This window comes from Triticum aestivum, chromosome 2B (assembly GCF_018294505.1).
Source record: "Triticum aestivum cultivar Chinese Spring chromosome 2B, IWGSC CS RefSeq v2.1, whole genome shotgun sequence".
In the NCBI taxonomy this organism is placed as follows: Eukaryota; Viridiplantae; Streptophyta; class Magnoliopsida; order Poales; family Poaceae; genus Triticum; species Triticum aestivum.
Window position 1 is genome coordinate 219,574,365 of NC_057798.1, and position 14,664 is coordinate 219,589,028.

The following is a 14,664-nucleotide window of genomic DNA, read 5'->3' on the forward strand; positions in this document are numbered from 1 at the left end:
CAGCTCACCTCGCGCACCGCACAGCGGCCTCGCTGCCAGTAGTAAAACCCAGACCCCGGCGCGACCTGGATGGAGAAGCAAGCGAAGGAAGGAAGGAACGAAATCATCTCAACGCCGGTCGACAATAGTACTCAAAATCGACGGAATAATCAAAAGCGGCAAGGCAGACAGGAGCAAGGAATCCCGCGAACCCAAAACCTGAATTCCCTCCCTCCCGGACCCAATCCAGCTCGACCCGCCCCCGCCCAACCAAACCAAACCAAACCAAACCCCTTCCCTCCGTCCTCGTCTCCTTCTGCCTCTGTCCCACCCGCCCCTGCCCCCGAGCCGCACCTCCCCAAACCCTACCCATATATTATTAAACCCATCCCGAGTCTCCCCCGCCCGTCCCCTGTCCACCCTCCCCTCCACATTCCCGCCGCCTCCTCCTCCCGCAAAACCCTAGCCAGCCGCCCCGCCGCCGCCGCCGCCTCGGCCCGCGCCCGATCCGATGGCGTCCGCCGAAGACCAGGCCGCGGCCGCGGCGCTGCTGGGCGGCGACCCGGCGGCGTTCGACGCGCTGCTCTCCACGCTCATGTCGGCCTCCAACGCCGACCGCGCCGCCGCCGAGGCCGCCTTCCACCGCCTCCGCGGCTCCCACCCGGAGCCCCTCGCGCTGCGCCTCGCCTCCTCGCTCGCAGCGCCGGCCACCCCCGCCGAGCTCCGCGCCATGGCCGCCGTCCTGCTCCGCAAGCTCCTCTCCCCGACGGCCTCCTCCGACTCCTCCTCCGCCGCGCCGCCCCCGCTCTGGCCCCTCCTCTCCCCCGACGGCCAGGCCGCGCTCAAGGCCCACCTCCTCGCCGCGCTCCAGTCCGACCCCCCCAAGCCCATCGCCAAGAAGGTCTGCGACGCCATATCCGAGCTCGCCACGCTCCTCCTCCCGGAGAACACATGGGCCGAGCTGCTGCCGTTCCTCTTCCGCGCGGCCTCCACCCCCGAGGCGCCCAACCTGCAGGAGTCGGCGCTGCTCATCTTCGCGCGCCTCGCGGATTACATCGCCGAATCTCTTCTCGACCATTTGATGACCATCCACAACCTTCTAGCATCTGCCCTGGCGCACCCGACGTCGCCTGATGTTCGCATCGCCGCGCTGAGCGCCGCCGTTAATCTCGTTCAGTGCCTGCCCACTAACGCGGACAGAGATAAGATGCAGGACTTGCTGCCTGCGATGATGAGGGCGCTCACCGATTGCCTGAATTCGTCCCAGGAGGCATCTGCACAGGAGGCACTGGAGCTGCTTGTGGAGCTGGCTGGTGCAGAGCCAAGGTTCCTCCGGCGACAGATTGCCGATGTGGCAGGAGCGATGCTGCAAATAGCTGAAGCTGCACAGTTGGAGGATGGAACTAGGCACCTGGCTGTCGAGTTTGTGATTACTCTTGCTGAGGCCAGGGAGCGTGCACCAGGAATGATGCGCCGGCTCCCACAGTTTGTTGGCAGGCTCTTCCAAGTACTTATGCAGATGTTGCTTGATGTAGAGGACGACCCTGCCTGGCACACCGCCGAAACTGAGGATGAAGATGCAGGTGAAGGGAACAACTATGGAGTGGCGCAGGAGTGCCTTGACCGTCTTGCCATTGCCATTGGTGGGAATGCAGTTGTGCCGATTGCATCTGAGCTGCTTCCACAGTATCTTTCTGCTCCAGAGTGGCAGAAGCACCATGCTGCGCTCATCACGCTTGCACAGATTGCAGAAGGATGTGCAAAGGTTAGCCTAAGAACTTTGGCCTTTTGATTACCTTTGCAATAATTTGTTACTTCATCACCTTGTTGAAATGCTTAAAAGAAATATCAATTCATTTACATTGTTGAATTATAAATCAATAAGAAATATGGAAACAAGATAGTGGATGCCATACTTTTACCTTGACCCCTTGTTTACAAGCAACTGCAAATTCTGACTTGCCATGCCTATAAAACATTTTCGCTAGCGTTAGGCTACAAAAATGTGTTTTGTTCTATCATTTTTGCAAGTAGGAAATAACCAAAGTAGATCATCTCCTCAACAGTTGCTGTTTATTGCCGTCAGGTTATGCTTAAAAACTTGGAGCAGGTGGTTTCGATGATACTGAATGGATTCCAACACCCTCATCCTCGTGTGCGGTGGGCTGCAATCAATGCCATTGGTCAGCTGTCTACAGATTTGGGCCCAGACTTGCAGGTTCAGTACCACCAGAAGGTGCTGCCTGCATTGGCTAACGCCATGGACGATTTTCAGAATCCACGGGTGCAGGCAAGTGTTGAAATACTAGCACTCGATCAGTAGACTCTGAAAATCCTTGTTTTCGTTTATAACGAGTTTTTAATGGTTTTAAGTGCTTATTATGTGGCTGAGATTATCTCAGTAGAAATATAGTACATTGAGATGTAAGAAACATACTCCCTCCAACCCAAAATAGATGACTCAACTTTGTACTCCCTCTGTCCCAAAATTCTTGTCTTAAATTTGTCTAGATACGGATGTACCTAATACTAAAACGTGACTTGATACATCCGTATTTGTACAAATCTAAGACAAGAATTTTGGGACGGAGGGAGTACTAAAGTTAGTACAAAGTTGAATCATCTATTTTGGAACTGGGATTACTTCCTTTAAGCTCCAGACATTCTTCATTAGATAAATAATTCATTCTAGTTGTAACAAATTATTAGGTATTTCATTATCATTGTTGAGATATGTAACAAAAACATAAATTTCCTTTGTATTTTCCAGGTTTTTCTGCTATCTGCTGTACATTAGATGCTTTGACATTTACTTTCTGAATGGTTCTTATGAAGTCTATGTAGTGAAGCATCTCTAGGAAATGTGTCTCACACAACTATCTGAAGCATGCTCCTAACCTGTAAATAAGCTGATTGATTAATAAATTTCATATAAAATTCCAAATTTTGGCCCTATCCTATGTTTTTCTGGTTGGCTGGCCCCTTTGTATTCCATCTTGATTAACATCAGTATTTTTTTAATAGTTTCCTGAATATTTTCCCATGAATAGCCTGACTGGATTTCGTATAAACAGAGAAACTGTTTCTGGGTGCAACAGAGAAATTATTAAGCACAGGCCCTGCATGCAGTACTATATTTACTCACTAAGTCTGGTGTTTACTTTACTGTGCTTTTGAAGCTGCTTCTGTTTAATGTTTTGCATGCATTGTGCCATCACTTTTTTGAATTTCATTGTACTTCTGTTATTGCGAAGAAATTTTGCACCCCTATGTGTACTATGCATATTAGGGTTTAATTACTAATCTGATATTAATTTATTGTGTCTACTATCTTTCTTGACAGGCACATGCTGCATCTGCAATCTTGAATTTCAGTGAGAATTGCACGCCCGAAATTCTGACACCTTACCTGGATGGAATTGTGAGCAAATTACTTGTTCTTCTTCAGGTATGCATCTAAGTTCCCTAGTGTCACTGTTTGTACACGTAGAAAATATGCTAACCTTTCATGTTGTTTTCAGAATGGTAAGCAAATGGTGCAGGAGGGAGCATTGACAGCTTTAGCATCAGTAGCTGATTCATCACAGGTAACAGCTTGTGTGGAAGTTAACAGCTACGTTCAATATCACCTTTAATGGCTGTAACACTTTTTAATGATTTATAGCTAATTGATCATGATGACTTCATAACATTATATTATATATGATACACTTTGTTTTCCAGGACCACTTCAAGAAATACTATGATGCTGTTATGCCGTACCTGAAAGCTATTTTAATGAATGCAACTGACAAGTCTAACAGGATGCTCCGTGCCAAGTCCATGGAGTGTATAAGTCTTGTCGGAATGGCTGTAGGCAAGGATAAATTTAGGGATGATGCCAAGCAGGTTAGTATCTGCTGGACAGTCATATATATCCTACTTGAGTTTCTGCTGGACATCATTTTGTTGGAATGGCTTTATTTTCCCCCGAGGCTTACTTTTCGTGTTTACCTGATAATTTGCAGGTCATGGAAGTGCTTATGGCTTTGCAAGGAACTCCAATGGAAACAGATGATCCGATAACCAGCTACATGTTGCAGGTATGCTTCAAAGTAGGAAATTGAGTGTAATTGCATTTTGAATTTTTGTAACCATCTCCTTGCATGTGACAGGCTTGGGCCAGGCTATGCAAATGTCTTGGACAGGATTTTCTTCCATACATGCATGTTGTTATGCCACCACTGCTTCAGTCTGCTCAGCTGAAGCCTGATGTCACAATTACTTCAGCTGAATCAGATGATGAAATAGAATCAGATGATGATAGGTTTGTGTTACCTTCTCAATAATTCTTTTGGGAAATCCACTGCACTAAAAGTTGGCTCCCTTGATGGGGAAAACCACCATATAGGCTGTCGACATGCTTAATTTAGTCTTCTGAAAATAGTAACAGGTTTATTTGAACTTTGTATTGAATACTACTTACAAAAGCCTTCACAAAAAAGGGATAGAACTTGCAAATTGCGGTTCTCCTGGTTCAAGAGTGTACGGCTCTCTATATGTAGTCTTTTGCACAACTTCTGTGTTTGTTTATATCCCCAGTATCCACATAATCCATGAACTAGTGGTTGCAGTTACATATGCATGTTCATGCAATGTTTATATGCTTTGATTTGTTTGTACATCATCTGTGAGAATGTTAACCCCCTATCCCCTTTGCTTTTGCTTTTAACTGCGTATTAATTTTGCAATAGCACCGCTGATTTTTGGTATTTCATACAGCATTGAAACAATCACACTTGGTGACAAAAGAATTGGAATTCGAACTAGTGTGCTGGAAGAGAAAGCAACAGCTTGCAACATGCTGTGTTGCTATGCTGATGAGCTCAAGGAGGGTTTCTTCCCATGGATTGATCAGGTTTATTATCCCGTTCAGTTGTTTATCAAAGCAATTGTCTGATTTTTTAACTTCTGATGAGCGGCGGGCGTGATTGCAACAAATTTCCATGCAGGTTGCTCCTACATTGGTCCCTCTGCTTAAGTTTTACTTCCATGAGGAAGTGAGAAGAGCTGCTGTTGCAGGTACTTTGATGATCTACATTTATTTTCTTTTAGATTTTGTGTGTTTCTTTTAACAATTTTTGCAACAATTATGCAGCTATGCCTGAACTGTTACGTTCGGCAAAATTGGCTGTTGAGAAGGGGCAGGCTCCAGGACGCGATGAGTCTTACGTTAAACAATTGTCTGATTTCATAATTCCAGCTCTGGTTGAAGCGCTGCACAAGGTCTTTGCAAAATCTTGTCCCGAAGTTCATGATAACATTGGTTTGTTTTACACTCTTACCAAATGCTAACAGCTGGAATTTCTTGCATCCATCTACCATACAGGAGCCGGAAACCGAAATGTGCTCATCCATGCTGGATTCCTTAAATGAGTGTATGCAGGTCTGTTCTGTTTTCTGATCATATTATGGCAGTGCACTGGTGTATATAATATATAATAATACCTGGTGATCTGTTGGTCTGTTCACTTGTGCATTTTGGAAGGAGTATCCTCCTGTCCTTCAGCTTTTTTTTGGGGGGGGGGGGCAGCACAGCACTTGGTGGGTTGTGTCACTTTGTTCATGTTAGAGTGAGTGTGCTTAGGTCCTAGATTGTAACTGGTAATTGTGTATTTGCATGTCTCGACTGATACACAAAAAATTGTGGTGGAGGGGAGCATTCTAAACGAATTTAGTATTTCCATATTGATGACTACTTGCGGGCTTCCAAATAACATATAAGTATATAACCGATTGAAGGCTTTCTGAAATAGCCTGATATGATGTCCAACATCACTGTTTGATTTAAGCAGTTTGATTGCTAGGGTCCTCCACAACTCCCTAACTAGGTCTAGATTTATATGCTCTATATGGTATTAGAAACTCCTTATATCATAAAGTTCTTCTCAGTTTGGATAACCACCCTTACATTCTGTTTGTCTATTGTGCTGTTGTGGGAGCCAAATTGTTAGCCCGTCTCAGCAATGCTGAGGAACAGGGGGGAGTAACACTACTTAATGTGATGACTGTTGGAAGATTGACATATTTCAGTCTTCATTAACTTACATATCACTTCATGTTATATATTGGTGGAAGTTGTTAGCGTTAGTAGTACCACAAAGTTGGTGACATGTGTATTTCAAGTAAATTTTGACTCCTTCAAACTGAAGGCAATATGTTTACTTGTTGCCATCTTCTCTGCCGCATCTCTCATTTTTGGTATTGATGAGCACAAACACACATACCACTACTGGAATCTGGGTATTTGCCGAGTACTAGGAGCACTCGACGGTAGCCTTTGGTGAGTGTTAACACTCAGAAAAGGTGCTTGGTGTACATCCGTCTCGCAAAGTAGTGTTTGCCGAGTCCCGTCTGTCTAGTCTTGGCTGTTCTGTAAGAAAAACTTTGTACGACAAGCCAAATACACCATCTGTATGAGAGTACCTAGGTACTCCCTCCGTTCCAAAATAGATGGTGTCAAAGCATAGATTCTTTTGAATGGATCAACACTTGAGCCATCATCTGTACGATGTTACCTAGTTAGTCAGTTCTGTATGGCGCACATTTAATGCTCCTTTGATTCAAAGGAATTCAATAGGATTTTTGAGGGATTAAAATCCTTTGGAATTTTTCCTATGTTTGTCCTTTGATTCATAGAATTAAATCCCATGGGAATTTTTCCTTTGGAATCTTTTGTACTACATTTTATAAGAAATCTAACATCCACTCCAACCTCTTTTTACAATTCCTTTACTTTTCATGTGAAATCAAACACTAGTTGCTAATCTTGTAGGATTCAATTGGACATGATACACCAATCCTATGTTTTTCCTATTCTTACGTTCTCAAAATCCTGTGAATCAAAGAGGCCCTTAATTGTTCCTTGACTTCTAGAGAGTTTGCTTTACCAGATTTCTCACTGACCTTACTTTCACTGAACAGCTTTCTGGATGTCTTCTTGATGAGAATCAAGTAAGAGCTATTTCGGATGAGATTAAGAATGTTATTATAGCCAGTGCAACCAGGAAAAGAGACAGATCAGAGAGAACAAAAGCAGAAGATTTTGATGCTGATGAAGGAGAACTACTCAAAGAAGAAAATGAGCAGGAGGAGGAAGTGTTTGATCAGGTTATGTTTCTTGACATGTCTGTGAATTGTTTGTGTTCTGCAATTTCATTTTTGAACTAACGTTCTCTATTTGTTTACACTCAGGTCGGCGAGTGCCTGGGAACTTTGATTAAAACCTTTAAAGCTTCTTTCTTGCCGTTCTTTGATGAGCTATCTGTGTACGTTACACCAATGTTGGTAAGTTGATTGAATCCCGCCTTTGTTTGGGCATGTGTATAGTGTTGTGGGCACACATTTGTTTGGAGTTCAGTTTCTGATATTTTTCCAATTACAACTGATTCTGTGGTAGTTCTCTCATTTGACCCAATTAGCACACAGAATTCTTCTGAGGTCGCACAAAATGTAGGGACCAAATCTGGTGTTGACAATTTTTTCATATTCCTGTGTGGTTTTGTCTCATTGTTTTTTGGGAAGAATTGTGGAAGAGAACCACATGCCTTCTCTTTGACTGAACCGTTTCATTACTGAAAACTGTGGAACTAATAAGGTGGCATCTAAAATAGTATGTAAAGCACTGCTAGCTTGGATAGAAACAATTGCTTGTAGCCTTGAAGTGAAAATGCCTCTCTCTTTGGTCTCTTCATTTATATGGTGCCAAAGGATAATGTTTATGATCATTACCATGTTGTATTAGGCCTATTCCTGTTGGAATGTCTCCATTATATCTTGGTATCTGATTTAATATTTTTATCTTATCTTTAATTTGCAGGGAAAGGACAAGACAGCTGAGGAGAGAAGGATAGCTATCTGCATTTTTGACGACATTGCGGAGCAATGTCGTGAGTCGGCTCTGAAGTATGTTTATCCTCAACATTAGTTGTGTAAACTGGCTTTTAATTGTAACTGATAACTGAATCATGTCTTTTCGCCTGAGCAGGTATTATGATACCTATGTTCCTTTTCTGTTGGAGGCATCTAACGATGATAACTCAGATGTTCGGCAGGTCTGTATGTGTGTTCTCATTTTGTCTTAACTTTTTTTTTCTGTAATACACACTGATGTAGTGACAAAATCGTCATCATTTTAGGCTGCTGTTTATGGCCTGGGCGTATGTGCTGAGTTTGGTGGCCATACTTTCCGTCCTTTAGTTGGAGGTAAGTTCTGAATCTTCTGGCTTAGTACTACAAGCATCTTGAAGTCATTCCATTTAACACAATAACACTTCTAAAAATCCAGAGGCCCTGTCAAAGCTGAACAATGTTATCAGACATCCAGAAGCACAACATGCAGATAATATTATGGCATATGATAATGCTGTTTCAGCACTTGGAAAAATATGTCAATTTCACCGCGATGGGATTGATGCGGCTCAGGTATATGCTTACATCTCACTTCCAGGTTCTGTTAAGAGACTAAAACTTTCCAAGGGCCTCTTTGGTTTGTAATATTTCGAAAATGCAGGAATAGCAAAGTGTTGGAATTTAGTATCGAGGCATGTTTAGTCCTAAAGGAATTTGTAACCAAAATTTGTTTTGTTAGTCCACTGAAAAATTACAAGAAATTTTCTTAAGGATTAGATGCATGCCATAGTTTTCATTTAAACTAAGGGGAAATTTCCATGAGGTTGGTGTCAGTGGAAAAGTAGCTTTGGAATTTTCATGCAAAGTAGATTGATCATAGGAAAATCCTATGAGTTTCGGTTGTACAAGCCAAACAAGCTCTGTAGATTAAAAAACATATGAATGGAATCCTCCAAAATTCCTATTATATTCTTTCGAACCAAAGAGACAAGTTTGTTTGCTATCTTTTTGCGATATTTGATGATGTACATTCTATGCACAACTGCTGTGCATGTGTACTAAATTTTTATGGTTTAAACTAAATCAATTATGCTTCTCAGGTCATTCCAGCATGGCTTGGTTGCTTGCCTATAAAAGATGACAAGATTGAAGCAAAAGTTGTACATGATCAGCTTTGTTCAATGGTGGAGAGGTATCTGCCCTTTAGTGTCAGCATGACAGCGACAGTAGAGTATTTTGCATTTTATATAACCTGTTCTTTGTGTGCAGATCGGACGCACAGGTTCTTGGACCTCATAGTCAGTATCTTCCTAAAATAGTTTCTATTTTTGCTGAGGTAATTTTGACTTATGTGCTTGCTCTGTCAGTCTGTCACCTCCATTTAGGGGGTGACGTAGTATTTGCTGAATGAAATAATGAAAACAAAACACTACATGCAGTTTGATGTGTAAATTCATGTGATCAATTTAGTTTGAGTTTGGGCCGTGGTCTCAGCTTTTGGCCATGTGGTAGCTGCAGACCTTTTTATCCAGCAGCACATCTTGATATCATAGTTTAGTTTTTGATGAAGAATTTAGTAAATGATTGGATACTTGATGTTGTGTTTTTTTTATGTAGGTTCTGTGCAATGGAAAGGAGCTTGCAACAGATGAAACAACCACCCGGATGATCAGTGTTCTGAAGCGATTTCAGCAGACATTGCCACCTGATTTTCTTGCCTCAACATTTTCCACCTTGCAACCACAGCAGCAGCTTATGCTACAGTCCATCCTATCCACATAGTTCTACTCTTCTGTTCTGTGGCTGCAAGGTTGAGGCTTGCTTTTCTTTCCATAATTCGTCATTGGTACTGTCAACCAATTTTTTGTGTTGAATCTTTTTCTGGGGGAGTTCATTTGTGCATGCATTTGTCGCTTCAAGGGATTGGTGGTCGCCATTCCATATGGTCTTGATGTAGAGTGTATATTATCTTGTATTCAAATATGATTTTGGGGCGTGCTGCGTCAAAGATGTAACGGAAATGGCGAAGATTGTTGTCTGTTGGGTTGAACAATGGTGCATCAGTTTTGGTAATGAGATTGATATGGATTTGTGTGATGATCCCCGTCTGTTTTGTTATGGTTTTGTGTGATAATCCCCCTCCTTTCTGCATAAATGTAGGTAGGATAGCTGTTGCATTCCTACGTTATTTACTCTTCTTTAAGCAAGATTATTATTATTACTCTTTAATGCAACCTTTCCCTGTACAAGCAGTCGAAGATTAGCAGATAACTACTCGCACTACCTAGCTGTACGATAAGCTTAGGCTCTGGTTCGATTCAAAGCATGTACTCCCTCCTGGAAATGACATCCAATCCTGTGATGAGACAAGTATTTTGGGACGGAGGGAGTAGTTTTTAAATCTGCTGCTGGGATACCACTGATATTTATGTTAGAATTAATTAACCATGTGTTAATTATGGGATTAATCCCTGCTTGTACTAACCGCAGGCAGTTGTAAAACTGCCGCGTCGGTTCCTGCCGAACAGACACCTTATCTGGAGACACTTTTTCCAATGGTGTCCTTTCCCTTGTATAAATAGCAGATGCCATCTAGTAAAGAAGATAGTAGATTCATTTTTCCTCTCAACACGTTATCAGCACTTTGCTCTCCGACGGGGATCATGGCCATGGAAAAGTGTGAACAACACTCGGACTGAACTCAAGCTAAGGGTATAATCTAGGTAGAAATGGTCTTGCTCAATAATGGGAAGGTATTCATAAGCAATACCTTCACCAATTTTCTTCTGGAAACAGAATTGAGCACAAGGGTTTACGCAGATACCTAACTATTCTTCAGAGGTGGAATTTCATTCCGATAACTTGTATCATTGGCAGTACAAAATCATCTATCTCTGCAGTTGATAGATGTAGTGATCACATATCCATGTGGCTCACTAGATTCAGACATGTATGATTGATTTCCAATGAAATCTCAATTCTGAATCGAAATACAAAATGCAACATACATTGTGTAAAAATCAGTAAGTCACCATATGACTTATTGTTGTCGGTACATTTGGTACAACCGATTTAGTGAGTTCCTTTCCACAAGGATTACTCCTATAGTGATGGTTATCCATGTTTGTCTGTCACACACAGTGATTACTCCTGCAATGATGATACATGTAATCATCTAAACGACGGAGTTTATATGAAGGATTTGGGTAAAATTTGGGTAAACCAAAATACCGCTCGTTACTACAACTTGAGCACCTTCATTCATACATCATGGTTTACTATGTTGTCTATATCCAAAATATATTGGAGAAATTCATTGTGGACAAATCTTATCCATTCATAACTCTCATGGTAGTTCATTCTCTAAACGTAGAGAAAGATCGATTTAGACCAAGAAATGATGGAAATGAGATATTGGGACTCAACGTTCCATAAGCCATTGGATCCACCAAACACAATTGGTTGGTACTCAAGAATATCTTTCGATATCTCCAAGACATCAAACATTTTGTCCTGGTTTTTCAGTTTCATAGAAATGTGAACACCGATATCATTGGATACATCGATCAGATCCCGACCATGTCAGATCGTAGACAAGCTTAGTGTTCCTACTAGGTGTGGTAGCCCTCTCATGAAGAGTCTTCGAAACAGACATCATGGCTACATCCACCAACCATTATTTCAAAGATAATGTTGCTTGTGTTGCCCGGATGCAAACAGGTTACATAATAAGCAATATCACTATATTGCATATCTTGTAAGTCAAATCATGTGACTGATTTGTTCACCAAGTCTCTACCAACTTCTACATTCCGGAAATATGTTCATGGAATTGGTATATGACGGCTTCGGAATTTGCAAGAATCAGGGGGAGTATCTTCCTGAATTGTTCATGTTAAAAGCATCATATTATACTCTTTTTCCCTTCATGAGTTTACTTTATAGGTTCTCATGAAGGTTTTTAATGAGGTAATATCAACACAAGACCATATGTCATATTTTCTGTTTTCTCCACCGGGGTTTTTAAGAAAGTATATACGACATATTTATTGTCCTTTAGTTCTATGGGTTTTTCTCATATTGAGTTAAACAGACAATAATCATTATATGTTGCGGCATTTTCTCCTTATTTTTCCTACTGGGTTTGAAGGAGTTTTTGGCAACATATCAAACACCTCTATCCTCATTTTTCCCACAGGGTTTTTGGAGGAAACTTTATCAAGATGATGTCTGCTCACAAGATCAAGCATTGATTAGGGGGAGTGTTATAATTAATTAACCATGTGTTAATTATGGGATTAATCCCTGCTTGTACTAACCGCAGGCAGTTGTAAAACTGCCGCGTCGGTTCCTGCCGAACAGGCACCTCCTTTGAACAGACACCTTTTCCAATGGTGTCCTTTCCCTTGTATAAATAGCAAATGCCATCTAGTAAAGAAGATAGTTGATTCATTTTTCCTCTCAACAATTTACATAATCAGTAGCAAACATGCCAGTGCGTTACGACAGGATAGAGAAAATTTACATGGGTATCCCGTGCATATCAACATTGGTATCTTAAAAAAGCCATTATGAAAACAATCTAAAACAATATGAAAATTAAAGTCAAGCCATTGGTTTACTTAAAGTTTGTATCAACAACACTGTACAATTTATATGGGCATGTTTAATACTCCCTCCGCTTCAAATTACTCGTCATGATTTTAGTTCAAATTGGGGCATGTTTAATACTCCCCCCCGCTCCAAATTACTCGTCGTGGTTTTAATTCAAATTGGAACTAAAACCACGACGAGTAATTTAGAACAGAGGGAGTACTTTCCAATTTCATGGTCAACACTTCCCAAAATATAATTATTTTTGGTGTCTACTTTGTACACATTCTACTTTTTTATATATATTAGGAACATTTTCTATAGACATGTTTAACATTGTCCAAATACATGATAATATTTTTGAAATCTTATATTGTTTTATGTCTACTTTGTTCCATACATATTGTATGTTATTATATACATTTTTCTTATACAACAGAATTTTTTTTCTATGCACATTTAACATTTTTTAAATGCATGATTAACATTTTTCAAAAAATAGAAAAATTATATCATTATTTTCCTATACGCACCGGCCTTTGTTTGTATACAATGGAAACATTTTTCTTATACAAGTTTGACATTTCTTTAATGCATGATTAACATTTTCTAGAAGTTTGCATATACATGATTTTTATAATTCAAATATTCAGAGTATTTCGAAATAAAGCCAAAAGGAAAAAAATGCAAAATGAATGAAAAAAAAGGAAAAAAAACCTAAGAAAAGTAAGTGCTGAAGGCCGGGCTGGGCCGGGCCAATCGCGCATATGAGAAAAGGGGGAGAAAAACGAGAGAGTGTGGTATTAAACCCAGGTCTCTGAGGTGGAAGAGTACGGGTCCAGCCACTCAGGCTGACCATGTAGTTGTGATTTTTCGGGGGAATCGCTACCTATTGAATCGATAGTAACGACCGACTTATAAAGAAAAAATGGAACGTTTTCCCTCACTTATGTATGGCATAATGGGTAATTTGTGGCAACTTTAGGGGTTAACCTAATGGCGGATGGGCAAAAACAATAGTCCTTTATTATTAGGCAGAGATGAGGTGTTTGGCACATGCATCATTTACCGGAGTATTTTTTACGCCATTCACTATACTAGCTTTTTTTTAGGGGTTCCAGTATACTAGCTAGTACGAGCTTCCCCTCTGTTAGGGCATCTCAGATCCGGCCCCTGTTTTTCCTGCTGATTTACAGTATCCGCAAAAAACCCGACCCGAACATATACCAAATACACGGCCCAATCCGTAATTTTTTGACGAGGGGCCCGTAAACTGCTCCTGATTCCCGCATATATACTGGAGCGATCCCGTTTTAGGGTTCGCATCTGGCATTTCCCGTATCCCTTTCGGCAGCATATCGACATCAAATTCCCTTCTCTTTGACAACATTTTGTGGCGCGCATAGCCACCCAAACCTCGCCCCGATGTCGAGCGCGGGTTCTGGGAGGGGTGGTCCCTCAGCCCGCCAATGGAGAAGTGGCGCGAGGTACAGGCGCGCGAGCACGACACGCTCTCCCGCAGCACCGGCTGGTGGGCCTGGAGCAACTTTGACAGGCTGGACCGGATATTCTTGCCCGCGCTCAAGAGGCTCCGGGCGGCGGAGCGTTTGTGGTTCGACGCGAAGGAGGTGGCCGCCGCCGGAGACGAAGCTGCAGTGGCGCGCGTGGCGGCATTGAAGAAGGAGACGATCTAGCGTTCATCCTCTCCAACTCGCTAATGGAGTACCATCTCCATGCCATGAAGCCCGGTGGGTGATGATGATGATGCGTATGTTTAGGTTTAATTTTGATTATGCTAGTATGAACTCTGTTTTCGTATGAACTCCGGCGATGTAATATGTGGCGCGAACTGCTAGTTTAAATTATTCCATATGTGTTTTATCGGATCTGTTCTTTCTCGCCGTCCGTTGTATCGTAAATTTTGTTTACGGGCAGAACCGGGGTTTGCGGGATCTGCTAGAGATGCTCTTGTGCTGGATTGTATGTTCCGGTGTTCCAAGCTTTAATGCAGAAAAACGATCACGCAACTTTTTTTTTGCGGGGTAACGATCACGTAACTTAATTGTCTTTACTAGCTTCTCCTTTGCTGGATTGTATGTGCCAAGCCTAGTCCCAAAATAAAGAAAATACCAAACCAAATAAAGTTGTGCGAGCAACCTTCTATGGTGTCAGACGGTCTTAAACATTTGGAAACAACTAAGG

The 14,664-nt window shown here is 41.9% G+C and overlaps 1 protein-coding gene across 1 annotated transcript; it reads left to right on the plus strand.

Moving 5' to 3' along the window:
- Positions 1–383: 383 nt before the first annotated feature.
- Positions 384–9,966, plus strand: LOC123044456 (importin-5). Its single transcript, XM_044467194.1, has 20 exons — positions 384–1,744; positions 2,066–2,269; positions 3,323–3,427; positions 3,501–3,566; positions 3,703–3,867; positions 3,987–4,061; positions 4,134–4,285; positions 4,741–4,876; positions 4,971–5,040; positions 5,117–5,244; positions 5,348–5,404; positions 6,943–7,128; positions 7,213–7,305; positions 7,838–7,923; positions 8,006–8,072; positions 8,157–8,223; positions 8,306–8,442; positions 8,970–9,061; positions 9,139–9,205; positions 9,487–9,966. Exons 1-20 carry the CDS (start codon positions 491–493, stop codon positions 9,649–9,651), a joined length of 3,372 nt encoding a protein of 1,123 aa, XP_044323129.1. The 5' UTR covers positions 384–490; the 3' UTR covers positions 9,652–9,966.
- Positions 9,967–14,664: the final 4,698 nt, after the last annotated feature.